This window comes from Aotus nancymaae, unplaced genomic scaffold (genome assembly GCF_030222135.1).
Source record: "Aotus nancymaae isolate 86718 unplaced genomic scaffold, 86718_ANA_hifiasm-v0.15.2.pri h1tg000059l, whole genome shotgun sequence".
Lineage (NCBI taxonomy): Eukaryota > Metazoa > Chordata > Mammalia > Primates > Aotidae > Aotus > Aotus nancymaae.
Window position 1 is genome coordinate 67326799 of NW_026988473.1, and position 19890 is coordinate 67346688.

A 19890-nucleotide genomic window follows, 5' to 3' on the forward strand; every position below is an offset into this window, starting at 1 on the left:
AGGACCAGGGAGGAGCCCTCTGCTTTCCATTACACATTCTTCCCTAGGCTGTACGACCACAGGCAGAGAGAGGAGAGGATCAGTTGTCTCAGGAGCACAAATATCCCACAGAGTTATTCTGCGGTTTAAGTTACATCTTCCCGGCCGGGCGCGGTGGTTCATGCCTGTAATCCCAGCACTTTGGGAGGCCAAGGTGGGTGGATCACAAGGTCAGGAGTTCGATACCAGCCTGGCCAATATGGTGAAACCTGTTTCTACCAAAAATACAAAAATTATCTGGGTGTGGTGGTGCATGCCTGTAATCCCAGCTACTCAGGAGGCTGAGGCACGAGAATCACTTGCACCCGGGAAACAGAGGTTGCAGTGAGCCCAGATCGTGCCACTGCACTCCAGCCTGGGCAACACAGAGAGACTCCATTTCAAAAAAAAAAAAAAAAGTTACATCTTCCCACTACAGTTTGTACTAGCTCAATCACTTGATGTGTAGAAGCACTTGAATACCTAGCTTCACTGAGGATTTTTTACAAAGGCATTTTGGGCATTTGGATATGAGGATCAAAGCCCTTTGAGAAATCTGCAGCTTAAGAAAAGTTAGTGCCTGCTTTTATTAAGCATCATTCCTGATTGATTTTGTACTCTATCTAATCTCTGGTATACAGCCAATTTCTGTTTCTTGGACATCTTGGTGCCAAAGGGACATTTGTGAGAAGGAAATTTCCTGTCTGGTGATTTAGCTGCTGGGACAGATTAAGGAGTTGGCTGTTCTGAAGGACATTTCTGCTTTTCAAAAGCAGAGCTGAAGAAATGCTTGGAAGAGGAGGTGTGATACTCTTGATTTAGGAGACACTTACATGCGACTACATATCTGAGTGACTATTGGAAGCTGTGAGGTAAACAGCAAAGAAAACCGTAAAAAATGAAAAAAAAAACTGTAAAGCCAGTCCTTAGACCTCATCAGATGTTTGACAGCTCATGTTCCAAGCATCTGAATTTGAGATGAAGGTTTTCCACTTTTTTCCACCAACATTTGAAAATATAACATAGCCAGGACCTTAGCCCAGTAAACTGCCTACTTCATTTGCCTTCAACTTGGCCTTTCTATAAAATCCATTGGTAACTTCTGGAAATGAAAGGACTTAATTTGTAAGTCAGCATATGAGCTGATAAGCACAAGCTTGCGCATGCACACACCGGTAAAAGTTTTAGGAACACAGTGTTAGCAGATCTTCTTTCTTCCTTTATTTCTTGTCACAGGCACCAATTTTGATAGAACCCTAATATAGGAGAAAGAGGATTTTAAATTCATGTCACCTGTCACTACTGACAGTTTTCCTGCAGATTGACTATCCCATTTAAATAAATTTAATTTTGTGAACAGTTTCTCCCACCTTCTTCTTCTCTCCTCTCCACTCCCTGGAGAGCTGAAAAGCAAATATTCTGGTACAAAAGGCATTCTTACCTCCGTTTGCTGGGGATGACCCCCATCTCCTCGCTGTCTCCCTCCAGCATGACTCTCCTGGCTTGCCACCACTCATCGTCAGAGGCATTGATAACGTGGAGAATATCTCCGTATTTAAAACTAAGTCCTTGACTTGGCAGCCCACTGTCCTTGCTTTTATCATAGTCGAACATGGCTCTGGGGGAAAGGACAAAAGAGGACACTGTTAGGAATCTCCGGCAGCACAGATTTAGGATTTATGGTTTCAAATGTTCACCCTTGCTCTGAGAACCCATCATCACTTGATACCAACTCCCAGGACGATTCCCTGGATCACAGTCCACACTCTTCACTGCTTTGGCAACAAGCTAAAGTTAGTTCTTGCTGCTTCTTAATGGTTACTGGGGTAGCCTATAGATACCCCAAACTGAGATCTGCTTCTTTTCTTGGAGACCATCAGATGTTAGACGGTGACAATAGGAGATGAGAAAGTCAGTTTACTACCTAAGGGGAGATTATTTTCCCTCCCATTACGATCAAATTTTTAAAATTACTCAAAAAGTAAAATAATAAAGAGAAACAGGGCTATTTTTCTAAATGAAGCATTTTGCAGTATCAACAAATCATCTCAGATGTATCAGCCTGTAGAACTCTTTGTTTTATAATAGGAAAAAATGGTCACAAATGTCTATGCATAGTAGGCTGTGATTCCTCCACTCAATGCAATATTGGACCACCACTGCAACAGAATGAAGAGGTTAATGTAATCGCCTGAATACGTGCTTAAAATGCAGTAAATTTTATGTGTATGTGTATGTATGGATAGATAAAAAGTCATGTAAACAACACAACAAATCTTTTGGCTTCCATACTATGCCGAGCTTACCTCATCATGGCACTTAAGAATTACAATTCTTGCTTTCTGTATCATGCTGCCCCCCACTAAAAAGCATTTGCTAAGCATTTGTTAAGGCCAATGCACTGTGATACGTATGACTGGCAGCATGAGAGAGTTGGAATCAGAATCAAAATGATGAACAAGGCCTTAGAAACTAGCTATCATCATTAAGAGGTGAACATCTGCCACCACTCCTATGTCGTCCATGTCCTGCTGTATATTCCACATTCAGAAATCACCACCATACACATACAGTACATGATTTTCCCGGAGAAGCAGATTTCACTACCTCTCTGTTTATTCCCCTTTGATTTCATTCTAAGAATTTCCTTAGAGTATAACCACTACGTATGCAAAACTAGCAAGATCTGGGGAACAGATTTTTCTAAAAAATCTGTTTTATTTTAGATTTTTCCACAGTGAGGACCAAGTGTGGTTTTCTTCTTTTTTTTTTTTGCCCATCAAAGAAATGTCACATCTGCTGCCATGGCAACAAGAAAGAGCTGAAGACAGAACTTTTAAATACAGCAGGAAAAGTATAATTACTTGCAACACGGTCCCTTCTTCCATTAACACTGTCTCCAATAGATGGAATTTGGAGAGGGTTTCTTGGTCCAAGCTCCCAGAATAAATCATTTTCACCTCGACCACCTCTGTCAAAGGCTCAGACAAAGCCCCTGTCAGGAACAGGGAGCTGGGGAAAGGGAAATGCCCACTCCTGATGCTATCACTTCTCTGATCCTCTGATGTGACATACATTAGTTAACATTTTTGAGCCACAGGTTTTTTGATGCAAAACTAGTCTAATAACAGCATTCACCTAGAACTGCTGTGATCCTTAATGAAATAACACATATGCAGCCCTGAGCCTATAGTAAGGACAGCGTAGCAGAGTGTAGCACAGTGTGGTTATGAATCTGGACAACTGGGACCTCGTCCTGCTCCTACTACGTCTTAGTCTTACAGCTGGTCAGCTAGGCAAGTTACTTAGTCTCTTTTAGGCTTTAGTTTCCTCATATACAACACAGTGATGATGATGACAATGATGATAGCAACTTTGATAATAATAATTAACATCATTGAGTTGCTGTATGGGCAAGTGTTACATAAGGGAATACATGTAAAGCACGTACAAAAGGGCCTGGCACACAGTGACAAACAGTAAGTATGAACTAACCTTTTTATTATGATCTCCCTTTCCCCTTTTGGGTAGATGCTAACACAAATATTTTCTATGGATTCTACTCTGTGCAAAAAGTAGTTAACATAGCAGGCCTGAGACTGCTGTTCTTGCTTGTAACGGTAGCCCTTGGCTGACATCTGGGAAGTTAGATTTTCGGAGGGTTCCCACGCATAAGAATGGCTTACTGTGCCTAAACTGTTTGTACAAACAATATCATTTATACAGAACACCTGCTTTCTTTCTGGGTGCCTGATATTGTGGTATGTGCTAGGCAGAGGCTGCCTACGTGACCAGCCTCCAGTAAACCTGGACATTGAGTCGCTAATAAGATTCCCTGGGGACAACACTTTGCACCTGTTGTTGCAATGTGTTGCTGGAAGAATTGGGCACTTTCTGTGTGACACCACTGAGAGAGAACTCTCGGAAACTTGCAGCTAGATTTTTCCAGACTTGGTCCTGTACTCCTGCTCCGTTATCTGACATTCTTTCCTATCTTCTTTTGCGGTAATAAATCAAAGTCATGAGCATGATCATGCTGAGTCCTGTAAACTCTCCTAATGAGTCATCAACCTGGGAGCTGTCTTGGGGAACCCCAACACACACTCTATAGATTGCAAAGCATTTTTATGTACGTTACCTTATTGTGACTCAATCAGTTGCTGTGAAGAAGGTATGGCAGATACAGTATTATCCTCCCCACTTTTTGCTGCTGTTGTTGTTAAAAGATGAGGGACATATCTAGTGGGGCCCACTGACTAACTCCAGAATATATGGCTTAGTGGCAGCAACCGAGGATGAGAACTTCGGTCACCAGGTCCAAGTCTGGTTCAGTACCCTTCACCTGCCCCCTCATTCAGCCTGGGAGGTGGTGGTGATGAGGTGTTGAAGATGATAACCATGATGGCTACTACTACCTACGCCCTTACTGGGTGGTCTGGCACCTTGTAGTCATTGTTTCATTTGATGTCACGGCAACCCTAAAGGTAAAAATTAGTATCTGCACTTAATAGATGAGGGAAGAAGGCTCAGTTAAGGAGCCTGGCTCAGGTCACACATACACATGTGGTGGAGGTTAAATATAAAATGAGGTGTATCTGACTGCAAAATCTGCTTTCTTGGTCATTTTACTATATGGCTTAATTTCCCCACTTGTTGCCCTCTGGCCATACTCATGATCTAGCAGTGCCAAAGACTTTTAATCTTTTCTTCAGGGTTGACAACCACTTCTTTCCAATTCCTGAATGACTGCTCAGTCCTTATCCAAGTATTTCTTATCCCCAAAGTCCTTGAACTGCTGGCCTGACTCCAGGCTCCTTCTGGATGTAAACTATGGGGAGTTGAGGTAGAGAAACCATCAGAAAGGCCGGCAAGTAATAGCCAAGAAGGCAGGCTCTGGAGCCAGACTGCCTAGGTTTGCAATTTTTTAACTATGTGACCTTGGGCAAGTTACTTAATCTTTTTGGGCCTTAAATTTTCTTAATCGTAAAATTGGCATACATAATAACACCATGTATCTCAAAGTTATGGGGTGGATTAAATGAAATAATATACATAAAGTATTGTAACACTAGCCTGGCACTAGTGAGGGCTCAGTAAATGTAAGATATTATTATACTAACTGTAATTCTGAAAAATATGTTAGGCTTTGAATCAGGGGTTCTGTGTGCCAATTGTGCCACTTAAAAGCTGTTTTCTGGAGTGTGTAAAGACATCTAAAATATCTCTGTATCCTCAGGACCTAATAGGATGCTGGACCCAAAGTAGATCCTCAATACAGGCCTGTGAAAATGCTTCAGGTGGCTTTTGAAAGCCCTTCTTCTCTAATGTCTCCACATTCCCATTTGAAGTGGGGGTGGGGACTGTTCCCAAAGGTCCCTACCAGGTCAGACATTCACTCAACTGTGCTCTTCTATTCCCAAGAGTCCTTAAGGGGAAGTTTCCCACTCCTGCTGTTAGCTGCAGGTGTCCTTGCTGAGGAGCTCAGCAACAGCCTCTTTTCCTGGGCTCCACTGGTCTTGGACAATCTGCCCCTCTAGGATTATAATTATTCAGACTTGTCAGGTCCCTAAAACCAAGCAGCTGACACATTTCAGCAGCTTCAGGCTCCTTTGGATATTAATGGATCCTCACATCTGGGAAAAATGCGACAGTGCCCCCATCACCTAATTTAACAAGCGATAAGCTGTTTTTAATTTGCTTTATGTGCTAATTCATCACAGCAACTTTTATAAAATGCCATTTAGACTCACACTTTCCATCCAGGGTGCTTTTAACAAGTCCATTAGACAAGTAGAATTGAACATGAATAATGTAACGACTCTCCCATCCTCCTGCCCCTCCTGGATTTCAACATGTGGTGGCCCCTTGCCAACTGGGGAAGTCTCACCCTCACGGCTGTGCAACACGGCTGTGAGACACCTAGGTACCTACTAAAATAGCACTTTTTAGGTGTCGCACAATGCAGTAAGCATTTTACATTCATCGTCTCACTCAATTTATTGGGTAGGCAACATAACGTAAGGGTTATATGTGCCAGGCTTCAAAGAGAGGAGACCTGGGTTTATGTCACAGTTCTGCCATTCCTAGCTGTATAATTTGGGCAGATTACTTAACCTCTTAGATAACCACTTTACTGTAGAGGGTCATTCTCTTATTCAGGAAATGCAGATAGTAATGGCATTAATGCAAAAGGCTGCTGTGGAGATACGACAATGGGACGATACATGTAAAGTACCCAACACAGATGAGTTCCACTTTGTTATTACTTCTGACAACAATTCCATGATGTAAGGATTTTTTGGTCTCATGAAAAAAAAATGAGACGAAAAGAGCCAAAATAAAAATAAAATACTAAGTAGCAGAACCAGGATTAAAATACAGATAGATGTGTCTCACTCCAAAGCTCAAGTTCCTAACCGTAGAATTCTTGGAATTCCTGATAAGAAATGTTGTACTTAGATTTCATACCTAAGGATTTCATGATCTGATGATAATACTTAATAGTGATACCACGTACTAGCCTGCTAAAAAGATGCATGAGTAGTTTATACAGGACACATTCAGTTCTCACTGCTATCCTGCAATGCATATATTAGCCTTGTATTATAGATGAAGAAATACAGACTTGGATAATTTAAGCAACACGTTCAGTATCATTCCAGCTATCAAGTGATGGGGCAGGACTCAAAGCCTGTCTCCGTCCAAGACCTGTGTATTTCTTGCTATACAAACCTCTATCCTCATTTGTAAGCAACCCTTTCCAGCTCAAAACATTCAGATTCTCCACTTAGGCTTAGACTGAGGTAACATTTAACAATCATGGACCTTAAAAGTATTGTGTTTACTATATAGGCCACGGAATATAGTTTTGACTGTACCACTTTAAAGCTAGGACAGCAGCAAATGATGAAAATGGAGAGACAGTATCACTAAGAATAGAAAAAAATTATTTGATGTGTTTCATAGGTAACAGGATACGGTAGGAGAAATAATATCAATTCATTCCCCAAAAATGTTCACACTTTAATTCTCAGAGCCTATGAATATGTTATCTTAAACAGCAAACGGGACTTGGAGATGTGATTAAGGTTAAGGATCTTGAGAGGGGGAGACCGTCTTGGATTATCTGGGTAGACCCAATCTAATTACATGTAAAGTACCTTTACATGAATCCTTAGAAGAGGAAGAGGAAGACAAAAGATTGGATCAGAGAGATGTGACTTGGAAAGGACATGACCCACCACTGCTGGCTTCAAAGTTAGAGAAACAGGACAAGCCAAGGAAAATGGTGACCTTTATAAAGTGGGAATGGTTATTAGGTTACAGTCATCAAGAAAACACGTACCTTAGTCCTACAATCGTAAGGAAATAATTCTGCCAATGACTGAATGAGCAGGAGATGATTCTTCTATTGAGCCTCCAGAAGGGCTATGAGTGCTGAAAGCTTTATTTTATTCTGGTAGGTCTGTACCAGACCTACAGAACTATAAAATAATACATTTGTGTTAAGTCATTAGGTCTGTGATAATTTGTTATGGTAGCAATAGAAAATATCAATTTTGGTACCAAAAGTAGGGTCTTATGTAACAAATACCTAAAAGTATAGAAATGGCTTTTGAATTGGGAAGTGAACAGAGGCTAGAAGAATGTTGAGGAACATAATAGAAAAAAACCTACACTGCTTTTAACAAGATATTTGCAGAAATACAGACTTTAAGGATACTGCCAGTGAAGCTTTAAAGATTTCTTAAAGAAATGTGGACTTGGAGAATGCTGAGTGTGACAGCTCAAATGGAAATGAGAAACATGTTACTGGAAACTATAGGAAAGGGATCCTGGTTACACAGTGGTGGAAAGCTTAGTAGAATTATGCCCTGTAGTTATGTGGAAAGGAGAATCTTTGGGGGCCTGAGGGTAGACTGTGGCAGGAAGAATAATTGTTCTGCCATTAGAAGAACCATTAGATGTGGATAAAGAATCGATGTAGATTAAGAACTTAAAGAACTTAAGGTTTTAATTCTAATTCTCACAAAAACCTTAGGTGATAAATACAATTTTCCCTATTTTAACATAAAGAAGCTGAGATACAAAAGGAGCAGCCTTTTCCTTCTTGAAAACTGCAAACCACTCTGCTCTCGTACCTCTCTTGGGAAGCCTCCAACGTCTAGTCTGAAGTGGGACTATGTCTCATCTCCTTTACTACATCAGAAACAACATCAGGAGCTCCCAGATCAAGCCTCAGCACAGAGTTTTTACAGATGCATTTATAAATGAACAAGTGAATCAGCAAATTACTCCCTTCTGTGCTGTGAACTTGTTTGGGCTAGAAAGGCTTTTGTTTTCCTGACGACATTAAGACCCAAGGAACAGAGTGCTTCAACTCAATTTCCTTCATCTAGAAATTGAGGCCTCTGCTTGATTAGAGGAGAACTGGTCCTCACCTTTCTATGAGGCAAGAGAAAGAACAATAGCAGCAGAAAATAAAGTCTGCGCTCTGTTCCATCCCACTGTGCCTGGCCTTGACATGTATGAGCCATTTTCACATTGTCAAGGTAAGCACATATGAATAACGCAAAAAGCATAGATGTTGGAGTGAAGAAACACACATTCAAGTCAGTCCACTCTTTCTAGCTGATTGTCATTGAGAAAATAAGTGTAGTAATCTGAGCTTCAGTTTTATCTACAAGACGAGGTTAATCATTCCTACATGTCACATATTTGCAGAGATTCAATAAGATGATATAGGAAAAGCAGTTCACATAATAACTGGCAAAACAATAGTTCCTTTACTTTACCTCTTCTCTACTCTAAAGATGAGCAAAGTGTTATCCCGCAAGTATTGGAAGGGGGATGACATATGGATGGTGTTTTTTAAATGTGACCTAAAAACGCGTATGTAGTAAACTTCTTCAAAACATTTTCCTTCTAGAGGGGTATGGGAAAGGATGCTGGACTGGGAGCAGAGAAATCCAAACTTCAGTTGCTATTATTTCATAAAAATCACAATTTTTTATTTGTATTATCTTCTTAAAAACAATCATTCGCCCACTCATACATTTTGTGAATACACGTTTTGAAAGCAGAGAAAGCACCCTGGAAACAAAAAGAAGCTTAGATGGAGTTAGGAGTGCAGATTTCCAGTCTTGGCTTCAACGTAATCCACTATGTGATCTTGAGTAACTTACTTAACCTCTACAGGCTTCAGCTTCTATGATAATTAATAGGCCGACTACATTTCTCTAGGACGTATTCAACTGTGACTTAAAAGATAACTCTTAAAATGTAGGCATTATTTTCATTTTGTCGAAGGGAATATTTATTATGTTCCAGGGTTTGTATCACATGGGTTATACCATTTAATCCACCTTATAAAGCAGATTTGTATTCTTTAAAGATACTCTTCTCATTACAACAGACTGTTTCTCTATGTTTTGAGGGTGTTGGGAAATGTCCATTTCTATTTTTCCTAAAAAATCAGGGAATCAATGTCATGACTGCAGATAGAACTAATTGGACACCAACCAGAGGTCCTTACAGCTTGGGCCTCCCTGCAGCTATAGCTTTTTGATTAAAATCGGGGAAGAAGCATCACTTCCAGGGGCAACAACTGTCTCTCTCCCCTAAGCTCTCGATTCCCCAAGAGATGTGGTATGAGCAGATTTCACATGTCTGGAGGCTTGCATGTTGATCATTTTAGACAACTCATCATCAGAGTCTCCAGGGACGGGGCCCACTTGAGCCTGTCTTCTCTTTCAGGGTGTCCTGGCAGTCTGTCAGACTCACACTGGTTGATCTCCCAGTGTTGACTGACAAGTCTCTTTTCTGAGGGAAACAGAGGCAAATCTGAACCTGCCCAGAGACAGAACTCACTGGACATTTCAGGTTTCAGGGCTGGGTGAGGCTGCAAAGATTAATCATCTTAAAATCATTCTCCTTCTCCCAAATGCCATCAGCTGGCTACTAAAAAAATGAAATGTGGGTAAGAGGAACACTGCTTGGATGAACAGCCCAGGTTTCATGACACTTTCAAGAGCTCTTATGTTCTGGCTCTGTGCATTAGGCAGTTGAGATGTTAATTGAGCTATTTCAGAGAGGCTGACACAGTGCTGATTACAGCCTTTTATTTCTGAATTCAGCTAAAAATGTAGATCAAGCTTTGATATTCACCTTTCAGGATCTTACTGCCATTAATTAGTAAGTTTGGGGTGGGAAAAAGAAGAAATATCCTGACATGGAATTTTATTATTGCTAATACACGATTATCATTCAAACATTTAAGTTTATATATGCATGACTCATGTAAAGATCATGAGATAGGAAACTCAGTCCTGAATTCAAATATTAGCTTGTTATTTTAAGCTGCAGTATGATTTTCAGCAAATTACTTCACATCTTGGTACCTGGGCTTCCGTATATGCAAAATGAGGGACAAGAATCCCTGTCCAACAGGGTACTTATGAGAATTACACATGAGAGCTTTCAGAATCCAGTGGGCACTCGATATTTGTTAATTGAGTCTAAAGTCTAAAATCTAAAATTTTTTCCCCTGCAAATTCTATATCCTGGTTCTAGTGTTTCTCACTGGAGTATAAACAACTTAAGCCCACCTCTGCTATCCAATAGTACTCTCTTAAGTGTTTATGGATGACAAATGATGAAATTAGTACAGTCCCTAGCTCAGTAGAGGTGCTGGATATAGCTTATTTTACTCATGAGTATATGAAAAATGGGAGAAAGACATTCAAGAGCATCTGAAATGACTCCTCCAAATGCTTAGTACCATCATAGTGGTTTATCAGGAGAAGTAATGAAATTTATGCACCACAGTATCGACAATTGGGCAATTACTTCGGTTGTCCCAATACCGAGTTTATTATTTTGCCCATGATTTTTCAGAAAACTGGATGGAAATTAGAGGCTGTATTGTAGTAGGAGGAGACCTGAAATGAGGTAACCTACCCTTCTAAATCTCATTTGCCCATAAAGTTTCCCATTATCACCTGCTGACTAGAGCTAGAGAGGACATATGGCTCCTTACTCACCCAGGCAAAAGCACTGAGTTCAGAATGTAACCAAACTCCCACATATGGAAATGAGATAATAGTCATTTAAATATTAATATTAAATGTGATATTATTTCCACAGTATCCACTATGTGTCATGCACTCTATTGTTTGTTGGGACTCAGCAAAGGCTTGTTTTCTACCTTCGCACAGCTTGATGTTTGGTTGGGAACATAGGTAAGAAGATACATTCATTTGGCCACTCACTCATTTTTTATTCTGCAAATACTTATTGAGTATTTACCATGTGTCAATGATGGTTCTAGGAGCTTGGGAACTACCAGTGAATAAAAACAGATAAAAATTCCTGCCTTCATGGATTTTACATTCTCATTAAAGTAGATGGGCAAAAAACAACAAACATAATAAATAGGCAAATACTATGATAGGTTAGGAGTTGACTGTTGCTATGGAAAAAGTTAAAAATAGAGCATGATAAGGGGGATTAGGATTCTGGGATAGAGTAGGACTTTGGTGGCAGCGAAGTCTGCATTTTAAAATGGGGTGTTTGTTCAAGGTAGGACTGGCTGAAAAAGAGATGTCTGAGGCAAGGCTTGAAGGAGGTGAGGGATTCAACTGTCACCCAAAAGATAGCTCTGAAAATGTATCTGAGGTAAGAGTGCTCTCGGAGGGAATAACCAGTGCAAAGGCTGTGAACACAGTTAAAGTTGAGTCCGATACGTGCTATGTTGGGAATTACTATAGGGCGGTGTTGTAGGATTGTAGAGCTAGGAAGCCTCAACAGGTGCTCATAAAGAAGTTGATGAATGAAAAGACAATTCATCCAGATTTACTAGCGGAGAGGTGGCAGCACACCTGCCCATCCCACCCTACTGAGCAGCCTTATCTTTCAGGCATTTTCTTAATGAAAGCCTCCTCTGTAATAACAGTACTCATATTCTGGAGGACTCAGCTTCCTTCCTTCAGCCTCTCCTCCTTCCCAAGTCTCATTGAAAGTATGCACATGAGCTGGGCCACCGAATAGCTTTTCTTCTCTCAGACACACATGACCACAATTTATATAGTGCAGATCAAATTCTTTGGCTAAAAATTTTTTCTAACATTGTTATGAAAGTAGAAGTATTGGTTAACATTAAACAATTTTGCAAATTTCATTCTTTGAAAACCATGACTTTCCCTGGGAATCCTTTCTGAATCTATCTAGAGAGGGCTATTTCTTCCCCTCTCTGTGCCACATTGCAACCTTGTATGCTGTCTTATTCTTGTGCTTAGCAGGCTACATTTCAGTTGATTTATCTTTAGGTCTATCTTTCCTTCTAGACTTCTTGGCTCATGAGAGTCAGGTAGAGTCTTACTTATCTCTGTGTCCTTTGCAAAGAGGAGAAGGTGCTCGCAAAACCAGGCTAAATTGAACGGAACTAAATTCAGAACACACACTGTCTGACCTTCAGAAAATTGCTTCATCTTGTTTGGCCTCTTGAAGTTTTCCCATCTGTAAAATGGGATTAAAATATTGTATTTCGACAATTTTAAGATTTTTTATTTTTACGTCTAAAATCAGGATGTTTCTCAAGCATCAGTGCCATCGCATAATTTAATTGGCAGAATTTTTCCTTTCTTGGTAATACATAGGGTACATCTTACAATCAAGGACAATGTAGATTCAGTAAAACATGGTAGAAACCATCTCATGAGTTGGTGGGAGGATTAATGAATTATAGATAAAAAACCCTCAGGTCAGTATCTGGAACTAAGAAGTAAGCACTCTGTGCGTGTGTGTGTATGTTTGCTGGGCTGTTATATGTTGTAAGTCACTTAGAATCACCTTATCATTCTCTTCTCTTCTTGTACACATTCCTGCAAACACTTTTCACACTCTTTCCTCAGTGACTGTTCAAAAAGTGCTGAGGTCTCAGATATTTACGCTGGCCAATAGCTCAAATAACGTGCTGCAATCTGATGTTCGCACAGTAAAGTTCTGTTCAGCAGCTCAATTTAATTGAATAAAGTGTCTGCAAAAATGTCCCTAGCATTTGCCAACAGTTCAGAAATTTAGAGGAAAAAACCTAAAGAGATCCAGTAAATGTGAATATTACTATATATTAGTATTTTATTCCAATAGCACAATCATTTTTTTTTTTTTTAAGTAGAGTCTCGCTCTCTCACTCAGGCTGGAGTACAGTGGCACGAGCACAGCTCACTGCAAACTCAAACTCTGGGGCTCAAGGGATCTCTGCCTTAGCCTCCTGAGTAGCTCACCAGTAACCATTTTGGGCTATTGCTTTCATGTTTTGCAGAGACTAGGTCTTGCTTTGTTGGCCCAGGCTGGTCTTAAAGCCCTGGACTCAAGCAGTCCTCCTGCCTTGGTCTCCCAAAGCGCTGGGATTACAGGAGTGAATCACCACGCCGGGCCTATAGTCTTTTAACTTTATCACTTAAGTTTTCAAGCTGGGACATTTATCCATGCACCTCGTGTAAGTCATCCATACACCCACTCATTAATTTGTTGAACACTGACAACATGTTTGGCAACAGGATAATGGAAAATGTTTGTCACACCTGGGAACACTTGTTTTGCTATTTACTTGTTCCGGGGCTATAGACAAGGTTCTTAAATTCTGTTTCCTATTCTGTAAATTAAAGACTAATCCTGCCTGAATGGCTACTGTTTGAATTCATCAAGGTAACATATGTAAAACTCCTATATCAGGGAGGCTGGTGTATACATATATGAAAAATTGTAATAATAATATATATCAGCATAGAAACCTATGATTCAACTCAACTTTTATGGGATGCAATAATGATTTAGTGCAAATTTGCATTTATTTTAATATTGATCTATCTAACAATATTTACCTGGCCCTTCCTCAGTGCCAGATCTGGGACTAGTGGTTCTAGTGGCATAAATACTACAGGAGCTTAGAGCAGAAGATGTTCCATGTGGGCTGGGCTGACTGGGCAATGCGCCTTGCTCTCCTCCACAGTGCCCTCTTTCCATTTGGTAAAGTAATCAGAGACTGCAGGGCTGCTCTGAAAACAGTCAATACAGTGTAACTTTTAGATGCCTGAAACCATGCAATCATGGCTTCAGTCATATTCAGTAAATGCTCGTTATGTGTCATGCATTACGTTAGGTATTGGGGGATACAGTGTGAATAAGAAAAACAAGGCACTTTTGGAATTTAGAGAGAAAACAGATGTAGAAGAAATAATTACCAGTACATCACATCATAAAAAGCAGATGGGCAAGTAATCCATGAAAGTATATAGTGGAGAGAAACGGAAACTATTCTGGAGGGACCAGGTTGGGAAGGCTTCCAAGAGGAGCTGCTGTCTAATCTGAGCATGGCAGGAGAAGCAGTGTGGGCAGAGGGGGCTGCACATGCAGAGGCTCTGCAGTGGGAAACAGCAGGCAATGAAGCTGAAAGATCAATGTCCTGGACAGTCTAAGATGAGACCAGAGGGAAGGAGGGGCCAGGTCATGGAGAATCCTGTAGGTCTTATGAAGGATACTTTTTTTTTTTTTTTTTGAGAGTAATGGGAAGCCATTGGTAGATTTTAAACAGATAGTGAGATGATCAGATTTCCACTGAAAACAGATCTTTCTGGCTTTAGGATGGATAATTGATTGAAGAGCCATAGATTAGGCAAGACAGGACACTGAGATCCCAGGTAGTGGGGAAAGGTAGTAATCCAAATGATGATGGTTAGGTTATAGTGGTGGCAATAGGATGGACAGAGGTCTCAGATATTTACGCTGGCCAATATCTATCTGTTTGTCAGTGCATCTGTTTCACCAAAATCTATGGGCAATGCTTTCAAAATTTTAAAACCAGAATAATCACTTTTTTTTTCTTTAAAAGGAAGCTTCTAGAAATATAAAAATAAAATCTTTGATTGCATACAGGGGACACAGAACTTCTGGTTTCTGTTCCACTCTTTCTGCAGGGCATCCCTCAGGTCCCAAAGAAGAATTTTGAATTTTCTTAAATCAGAGTTTGAAAACCTTCAATTCTAGTACTTAGTTTCTAAACACCGTAAGTGAAGAAAATCTTCTTTCATTGATATCATAACGTCTCTAAACATGTTTCCAATCTCGCAGCCATTTCCAATTGCACAGACATCTATTTGTTTTTAAAATGAAAGCTTGATGCACATTCTCCTTGGAGCATTTTTAGCAAATTCAACAAGTCTCCATGAGATTACTAGAGTAACACCAGGGTGTCCTAAACTCTGATTACAGGAACTCTGCAAGATGGAACTGTGATTAGTCCTCCCAGGAGTAACCACAGCCACTCAGCAGAATTCAATAGCTATTTATGGCATGTGTTTTGAGGAGAAGACTTCTTTCCGCTCAAGTTTGATTATAATAAGCAGAAGGTGGTTCCCTGGAAGAAAAGAAATCTTGTTCGATGTTTGACACATTCATAGAGAACAGGAAAAAGTTCCCAACAGGAAATCAACAGCACATCCAGTGAAACAAGTGTATGGACTGAGGGCAATTTGACAGGCAGATAAACATTTCTACTGAGAAGAAAAAAAGAATGAGTTTTTTTGATACTTTAAAAAAAAAATTTCCCTTTTAGTTTTGTCCTTTTCCTTTTCTCTCTCTCTCTTTTTTTTTTGAGATGGGGTCTCACGCTGTCACCCAGGCTGCAGTGCAGTGGCACGATCATGACTCACTGCAACCTCCACATGCCGGGTTCAAGTGATCCTCCCATCTCAGCATCCTGTGTAGCTGGCACCACAGGTGTGCTCTACCACTGCCAGCTAACTTTTGTCTTTTTTGTAGAGATGGGGTTTTGTCATGTTGCCCAGGCTGGTCTAGAACTTTTGGACTCAAGTGATCCTCCTGCCTCAGCCTCCCAAAGTGCTGGGATTACAGGCATGAACCACTGCACCCAGTCCGATACTGTTTTTGCATGTTGGCAAAAGCTGGGCTTTGATAAGGAAGCAACTGGGAAACCTGAAGTTGTCCAATCAGCTCTGGTAGAAGTGTATAAATTGGGCAGGAAGGCATGAGAGGAACTCAGCCACATTAATTATTGCTTCAAACATCAGCATCCAGTGGAAGGCAAGCTGGGGTGATGTGGGGAAGATGACTAGACAAAGAATCAGAGGTGAAAGATATTCAGGCTGTCCAGTGGTGCTTTGAACCAGCAAGATCCATAACTCTAATTATCAGCTCATAATATAAAGCCATGTCTGCCCTTTTCCATTCACAATCTCAACATCTATGATTATAGTAAATGTCTGGGGACCACCTTGGAACTGGCCTATGTCCCTTTATTTGTTCTCCATCTGTTTTCTCTTCTCACCTGGGTCCTAGTATTTCTTAAGTGTTTCTTAAGAACTCCAAATAGTGTGTTCAGTGTTGAAGGTAAAAGATGAATGAGATGGTATCTCTGCCTTCAAACAATTTATGAGACTAATAGGCAAAAGAATATTGTAAGCAAATCCTTTCTACTTAGTTTGTTAAATGCAACAATAAAAGCCTGCACAATCTGCAGAGAAAAACGAAGGCAGTCTACTCTGAATAATGAGGTGATGAGATGACAGGTTCCTGCTCTGCACGATCCCAGGCTGCTTTTGATGGAACTAGGAGTTAACCACAGAGCAAAGGGATAATGTTCTGTAACCTACATTTGGGGCGATAACTTTTAAAGTTGACATTTCACCTTTCTTTAGGAGTCTCTCATTACCTCCAATTTTAGCAGGGGTATTTGACACACACACTGCAAAGAACTGCTAATCCTCTCAGCTCTGCATTATGGCAATACACTTGGCCAGAGTGCTTCCCATCTTGAATCAAAGGTTAGAAGTGATAGATAAATGAAACCTGCAAACAGGCTTATGTTGCTTGTAGCTGTTTCATCTTTGAGTTTTAGGCATAACGGTAACTGGCAGTGGAATAATTAGGTAAAATGAATATTTGATTCCCATCAAATTTGCCAAGAAGAAAGCAGGTATTGAGTTTTGAAGAAATGCTCTATGGATTGGTAATCTGGCATGGCGGGGAGGAGGATTTCCTGTTTTACGGATGGGTGAGCATCCTAAGGGAACCAACTTGTTGTGAAGTTAATCAAGGTAGACTGTTTGTCAAGGAAAAGGCTCATTGCCTAGGACAGATTTAGATCAATTCTGGCAGGAAAGAATATCCACAAGGGACTTTTTCAATTTTATTTTAACAGTTAGAGAAGATGGAGTTACCAACTCCAAGTAGGAGGAGGATGTGGAATCTATAAAATAGGCAGAGAAACACGTATTTGAGTGAAGTAATTTGTTTGATAATCCACAGACATGTGGGCGTCTGTAATTGCTTGGTAAAGTCATATAGTTCATAATTTCTCCAGATTGATTCTAGCTGTAGTGCCTTACTTAGTCCAAAATCTGCCACTGGGATGTTTCTCTGCTGTCTCTCTCATTCCTCTCAACTTTTGCTTTCAGAATCTAATACATTTAATAAATCTTCCTATTGGCTTTAAATAATTCTCTAGTGTTGTTTTGATAGAACTGTCAGAAATTTTAAAATTTTTTATTTAAAAATTTTTTATTGTATTATTTTCTGTCAATCTTTATAGACATACAACAAGAAAATACATGTTGTGTATTTTTTTCAGGCAAAGATGCCTTAGTTTACCTATTAACCGTTGGTATGGCATTCAAGAGGAATAGGAAGAGGGGAAGGAAACTAATAGTTATTGAATGCCTGCTATTGGTTAGCCACTAGAATAGGCACTTTATATACATTGGATAATAAAAGCACTAACAATTTGTTACCATTCTCCCTATCTTACAAATTTAAAAACATGAGGTTCATAGACATCAAGTTATTTGACCATGTCACCTAGCATGTCAGTGGGAAAGTTAGGGATCGAACCCAGATCTGTTTGTGTTATGTGTCTGGACTTGCCACTGTATCTCCGCCTCTAGAGGGCGTCTTTTCTCCCAGAGAAGAGGATCACATCATCAGCCCTTCATTAGCCCTCAGAGGTTGACTGACCAATTAAAGCTTCTCCTTTCACGTTAACTTCCATTTGCCCAGCATACATGAGTTAACTACCTACTCCATGCAAAAAACAGTGCAAGATGGGGTGTGTGTGTGTGTGTGTGTGTGTGTGTGTGTGTAAAACCTGGCCTCCTCCATCAACAAGATTCTCATCTAGCATGGCAGATAGTCATGTGCACAAATACAGGCAAAGGCATACTGTAAAAGATGCATAAGGGAATGATGAACAACATGTTGCTGAATAAACTGAAGACAGAGTAACATTAAAAATTCCAATCATGGGGAACTAGACAAGGTTTCATGGAATAGGTAGCATTTGTTGCAAGCCTTGAAGAATGAATACAACTTGGCCAAAGAAAGATAAAAATAAAAAGCATTAGAGGTTGAGGAAACAGAATGAACAAAGGCATCAACTTGCAAAGTAAGGCACTTGGTTTAGAGAATTATGTACTGTTGAGAATCTCCGGAGGCTAGTGGGTTTGGCTGGGTTTGTAGGGGGAAAATCTGCCTGGAAAAGGAGATGGAGGCCAGTGTCTGGAGGAATTTGAAAGCCCTAACCAGGGCTTTCAGATTTGTCATGCTGCACGTGAAGGGAGAATTACTGGCATAATCTCGCTGTTCTTGTTGCGTGTATCAACAGCCTCGAAGTAAACAGTAGCTTTTTATTCCTTTATGCATGGGATTCGATGAAAGCACCTTGTTTAGGATATGGCATTAGTGGAGAAATCAAGCAGACGACTGGAGATAAGAATTTTCATATAGGATCAGGTTGAGGCTAGAGACAGATTTAAGTTATTGGTCCATAGTTGATCACTGAAGCCATGTTTGGCCATTTATCCTTCTCTCTCAAATTAACAGAATTTCAAGTTTTAACCAGGTACATTGCCATGTAGCTAAAAGACTATATTTCTTTGCATCTAGCTATATCTATGAGACTGTAATCTGACACATGAAACTTAAGCAGTAGGGATATATGGTACTTCCAGAAAGTCTTCATCATATTTATCTTCCAATCCCTTTGCTTTTAGCAAAGAACATGATACCTGCACTCCAGCAACCAAATCGGACAGTAAAGACAAAGACCACACCCTAGGAATGGCTGATAAGGGTACTGGAGGAACCTGGAGGTCCTTGACAGATCTGTGGAGCTGCCATACTCACCCTGAAGAGCCTACCCTGATGCTTCTTATGCATGAGAAAGAAAGTCACTGCTATTTTGGTATTTTTGCGCTTTTTTATGTAGTCAAACTTAATCATTACTGATATGTGGTAAAATTAGAAGAAATTTTCAAGAGAGATAATGAAAGAGAGAGGAAGGATGTGGGCTGAACTTTGCTTTTTTTTTTTTTTGAGAATGGAGTCTCACTCTGTCACACAGGCTAGAGTTCAGTGGCAGGATCTTGGCTCACTGCAACCTCTGCCTTCCGGGTTCAAGTAAATCTCCTGCCTCAGCCTCTTGAATAGCTGGGATTGTAGGTGTGCACCACCATGCCTGGCTAATGTTTGTATTTTTAGTAGAGATGGGGTTTCACCATGTTGGCCAGGCTGGTCTTGAACTCCCAACCTCAGATGATCCACCCACGTCGGTCTCCTAAAGTGCTGGGATTACAGGTGTGAGCCACCGTACCTGGCCTGAACTTTGGCAGAAGGAGAAGAGGAAGCAGGCTTATCTTACATGGCCAGAGCAGGAGCAAGGGGTCGGGGGAGGTGCCACATCCTTTAAATAACCAGATCTTGCAATAACTCTTTGAGAACAGCGCCAAGAGCATGGTGCTAAACCATTCATAAGAAACCACCCCCATGATCCAATCACCTCCCACCAGGCCCCACCTCCAA

At 40.5% G+C, this 19890-nt stretch overlaps 1 protein-coding gene across 33 annotated transcripts in view; it reads right to left on the reverse strand.

The window, feature by feature from the left end:
- Positions 1–19890, reverse strand: part of DLG2 (discs large MAGUK scaffold protein 2) — a 2157409-nt gene that overhangs the window by 76010 nt on the left and 2061509 nt on the right. For all 33 annotated transcript variants that reach the window (XM_064365356.1, XM_012469540.2, XM_012469543.2 and 30 more), the window contains one exon: positions 1460–1636. In XM_064365356.1, coding sequence (XP_064221426.1) covers positions 1460–1636 — 177 coding nt within the window. The remainder of the gene's footprint in view (positions 1–1459; positions 1637–19890) is intronic.